The 5123-nt window shown below is 43.2% G+C and overlaps 1 protein-coding gene across 3 annotated transcripts in view; it reads right to left on the reverse strand.

Moving 5' to 3' along the window:
- Positions 1–407: 407 nt before the first annotated feature.
- The window catches only part of LOC119186385 (3-beta-hydroxysteroid sulfotransferase), a 37058-nt gene continuing 32342 nt past the window's right edge, over positions 408–5123 (reverse strand). For all 3 annotated transcript variants that reach the window (XM_075888587.1, XM_075888585.1, XM_075888586.1), the window contains one exon: positions 408–1472. In XM_075888587.1, coding sequence (XP_075744702.1) covers positions 495–1460 — 966 coding nt within the window. In that variant the 5' untranslated portion in view covers positions 1461–1472 and the 3' untranslated portion in view covers positions 408–494. The remainder of the gene's footprint in view (positions 1473–5123) is intronic.

The raw sequence follows: 5123 nt of genomic DNA on the forward strand, positions 1-5123 counted from the left end.
CCCAAACCTCGATGGATTAAAATTGATGTCTACGCCTCGCTCAAACCCTTTCACGCATGCTAAGGGATAAGGGATGAATGCGCTCACCGGGTTAGAGGAAAACATGAACACTGACGCAAACAGAGGATGCCACCTTTGCCAAGCTCTCGGACCTCTGAGATACTCTGAAAATGAGCTGTGGCGGCTAGCAGCTAAGCTGGAAATACTTTCGGATTTTGCTAAATGCTTTAATAGTGGGCCTTTTGCTTATGTCCTTTGCAAGTGAGTTTATTCCTACAACACAACTTTTTTCGTCTAAACGCCAAACACAACAACATTCATTGCAAGACAAGATGTTGTCGTTGGCACATGCAATTTTAGGTGAATTTTTCGTTTCAATTCCTATCTCTATCATTAATAACGTGCCATTTCCGATATGAACATTTTTTATTTCTAATCAAGTAGAAGCAACACATGCGCACTTCCACGATCTTCCTGGGAGTGACTCAAATTTCCTATATTAAGCCATTCTTCTGAGACAACTTTAACACCTCCGCTCTGACATCCTTCCAGAGATCCATGAAGGACGACGCCTTTTCGGCCTCAATAATCCTCATTTCCATACGTCGAAGCAGTTCTGGTGTGAAGTGCTCTTTCCAGCTTCCGACTTTGGCTTTTCGCACTATGCCGTATTTCGTTTCGTCTCCTTCGAAGCCCTCCTTACAAGTCACCTTGGATCGATTCAATACTTTTCTCCAGTGAGGATTAGGATTTTTTTGAAGGTCCACGACCATAACACTTCGCATGCGCTCCGGCTTCATTTTTTCCAGCAGATTATGCAGTACTCTTTCGTCGCCTTCTAAGGCTCGCAAATAGTGCTCTCCAAGAAAGTGCGCTACTTTTAGAACTACGCTACGAGTGTTCCTCTTCATTTCTTCGTAAGTGACGAATAGCACGTTAGGTTCTAGTCTGAGGTCATACGCCGATGCCACGTGTTCGAAGTAGTCGCCGTATCCAAAGTTCCCACTTACGAACACGCGGACGAAGTCATCGAACGTAGCGTCCTGGTACCCGTACGAGCTGAGGTTGGTCACCATGTGGTACATGGAAACGCACACGTCCCAAGGGTTGCGGGCGACGTAAATGTACCTTCCTTCTTTGGTGATGATGTCCTTAGTCAGAGGCAAATGCGTAGCAAATATCCTGTAGGGCAGGGATGACTTCCAGTCCTTGATGACCATGTATTCGATGAAGCGGTATTCTTTCGTGAACTCTTCGTGCGTGTCCAGTGGCTCACCTTTTCTTACAATCAGTTGAACGATGTACATCATCCAGTGTGTTCCACTCTTGGGAAAAGTTGACTGCACCACGTCTCCCTCTTGCGCTAGGAACTTGAGGTTTTCTCGCAGCATGTCCGGAATGATGCCTGCACACCTCGGCACCCCGTCTATAACTTGAGCAAATGGCTTTCGGATTTCCATTCTTTGAATTCCCTGTGTAAGACAATGACAGCAGCACCATGAAAATAATATCGGCAAAGTCTACATGATTCAAGCATATGGAAGTTCATTGCGGTGAATTCAGACCCTATTAAGACCTGAATACAAAACAGTGGTAGTCTTTTTTGCGTACCCTAAATATTTCAGAGCAGCAACAATACAAAACGCTGGAAACGTTTTTCAAGGTAAAGGCAAATCAGGTGTTCTCCGTAAGGGCAGTCGTTATTCAATATGCTCATTAGTAAATCGGTATACCAAGGTTGAGAACACAGAGAACAATTATTGTAGGTGCTATAGGTAACAGCTTGAACAACTCTTTCAACAAAAAATATTTGAAGAAATGTTACAGCAGGTGCTACTACAGTAAAAGATGTGGATACCTCGTTGTTACGTGTGCTTGAGCACAACGCAAATATCTATGCACTTTTGAGCTGTGCAGAACATAACGCTCACAGCAGAGCAGCTCGTGGCCCTGATGTGCTGAACAGCATGTCCCATTTGCATTAGATTGCGAAGTTTTCTAGGACACTTATTCATTCATTGTTAAAAAACAAATCTTGAACTAAGTAAACACAGTTTTATGTTAGGAGCACGGAAGCTAAGGCGACTTTGTAAGGCGTCATGAAACAGCGTCACATCACCGAAAACATGCACAGGATAAAATAATAGAAAAAAATCTCCGATTACTCATTTGATACTCAACCTATTTCAAAAAAAGAGTCGAAAAGGTAAACCACGTTATGGTCACATGCGCGCACAATTGCGCAAGAGGCTCACAAAATTCTACGAAAAAAACGCTTCGAAGTCATTCTGGTACGATGCAATACGAGACTATGGCGTTACGCTAGAGTCATATGTTGCTTTGTGTTTTTCAGTTCGCTTAATGGCTTGGCTTATTCTCACCATATGCTGCGTTTCCGTTATTCTTAATATGAGCACGAGCTGTCTCACACTTCTGCAATTTTCAATCATGACAATAAATTGATTAATATGTGGGGTTTAACGTCCCAAAACCACCATATGATCAAGAGAGACGCAGTAATGAAGGACTCCGGAAATTTCGACCACCCGGGGTTCTTTAACGTGCACCGAAATCTGAGCGAACGGGCCTACATTATTTCCGCCTCCATCAGAAATCCAGCCATCGCAGCCGGGATTAGATCCCGAGACCTGCGGGTCAGCAGCCGAGTGCCTTAGCCACTAGACCAGCGCGGCGGGGCTACATGAGGCTAAATTAACACGGGACATTTTGGACGCCTTTCTAACCTAAACTAAATGTGAAGCGTGCGCCAGCCTGCCTTCTTTTAGTCATCTGGATAGTGAATGCAATCTAGTATAGAAATCTGGTGTCATACCAAAGTTAATTTGTGGTCTTTTTCGTGGGTTTTTGTGAGCCTTTTATGCAAGGGTGCGCGTATGTAGGCCATCTAACATGCTTTACTTTTCCTGGTAATTTCTTTGCAATAAATTCAGTTTCAAGTCAGCACTAGTTGTGTCCCCTCGTTTATACTGTCCTTGTTTTTGATGCTGTGAAGTTCTTCCATGGCAGTTCGGGGGTTGAAATGAAGAAAAATAAGGTGGTCCAATAATTTTATTGCATGAAAAACATACAATAATGAGTGCTTCTAAAGAAAGCTCTTATAGAAAAGCGTTTCTGACTCCTAATGCGGCGCAAGACATTCTTCTACAGTTATTGGAAGCAACGACTCGTTCACGGTGATGGTTTCTGTTGTCGAACTCTTGTAACAGGGTAACGTAGGATTCAGGTTTGGGGTATACTATGCGCTTGTATATTATCTCGGATGATTTCTGAATAATACCTATCTACCACTTCACATTGATCAAACAGAGATGAACATCCACAACCGCGGCAGCTATTCAGGCAGACCGTCCAAGAAACTTTGATCTGTGACGTCGCGATTTTGTTTTATCTCGGTATTAGTTTCGGGTGCTTTTGTACGCATGCACAACTTTACATAATTGATACATTTTGCTAATAAATTTCAGTAGGGAGTTAGCGCTCTGTCATCGTGTATGAATCTGCTCGGCCAGTCTTTTTCGTTTTTTTTTCGTAATGCACTAAAACAATTCAAGCACGACTTAACAACTCGCCCAATATTTAACACTTGCGATGTGTGGCGGCTATACGTCACCGTTTTACGTGGATACAACTTAGTTGACTCTTGGTAGCACATCTCACTCCTCTCACCACTAAAATTAAAAATTAACTAACCCAATCTCCCTAAATGCCGCAAAAACACATGTCCTAAGTTTTATAAAAACATTCCATATCTGTCCCTTATCATAAACCATACACCAGAATCGCACACCACAATTCGCGCAACTGTCACTGCAACGCATTCTATCTGCCGCAATGTTTTTCCTGCACACAACCGAAGCGTGGAAGGGCGTCCACCTCGGTGGAAGGTAGCGGGTTCTATCCCAGTAATAGCAGTCGCATTTCAATGGAGGCAAAATGTTAGAGTCTTGTGTGCTCTACGATGCCAACACGATAAAGAACACCAGGCGGTCAGCATTTCCAAAGCGCTCAACCATAGCGTCCCAGCGTCCCTCAGAATTATATATGGTTTCGGGACGTAAAACCCACCATATCATTGCATGACTAGAATGAGCTATTTACCGAAATTGGCACCATCATCCTCACCACGAGCATGCAAAGGACGCATTGAAAGCATCTCATCATACCTTGCTTTATATTATGAAGCGTGGAAACTTTGGCTAAGTTGGTAGGACATAGCTGAAAATACGAACGGCGCAACTTGGAAGTAGTTACAGCGCGTAACTATGGAATCTAAAAAAAACAAGGATAGAAAAAAGCGCCGATGTTGAACAGCCTTTCTAGCCTTTTTATCACGCACTCCCTCTAATAATATTCCAACAGGCACCTTCGAAGTAATAAAAAGAATGAATGAATGAATGAATGAATGAATGAATGAATGAATGAATGAATGAATGAATGTCGGCGCTCTTGTGGTCACAGCTTTATTGACTTAGCTTATCCTATAGCCTGTAAGAGTAACTTCGTATAAGGTCATCTTCGTATAAGTACCTCGGCGTTCATTTCACTTCTAATCTTACTTGGGCGGCACATGTAACCTACATATCTGCAAACGCATCAAGAACACTGGGATACTTACGTCGAAACCTACGAAATGCGCCAAATAACGTCCGCAAACAAGCTTACTTAACCTTTGTTCGCCCACAGCTGGAATTTGCATCACCCATATGGTCCCCCTTCCAAGCCTATCTCATTAACCAGCTAGAAGCTGTGCAAAACAGGGCGGCACCGTTCATTTCACGTATTTAAAGTCACCCCTCGTGCGCCACACAAATAAAACATGACCTTTCTCTACAGCACCTAGACATACAGCGCACAGTTGTCCTCCTGTCTTTGCTTCATAAATATATTCACGCGTGCAGGCCACCACCATTCCCACTAACGGCACCATTGGGCATGTCTAAACGACTTCACAATCAGCGAAGCATCACACGCAACTTTGGAAAAACAAAATCATTCAATCCATCGGCTTTGCCTCGTGCCATAGCACTCTAAAATGAACTACCCGACGTCATTGTCAATTTAACTAATCATGAAAATTTTCGCGAGCAATAAATGATAAATCT

This window comes from Rhipicephalus microplus, chromosome 3 (assembly GCF_043290135.1).
Source record: "Rhipicephalus microplus isolate Deutch F79 chromosome 3, USDA_Rmic, whole genome shotgun sequence".
Taxonomy (NCBI): domain Eukaryota; kingdom Metazoa; phylum Arthropoda; class Arachnida; order Ixodida; family Ixodidae; genus Rhipicephalus; species Rhipicephalus microplus.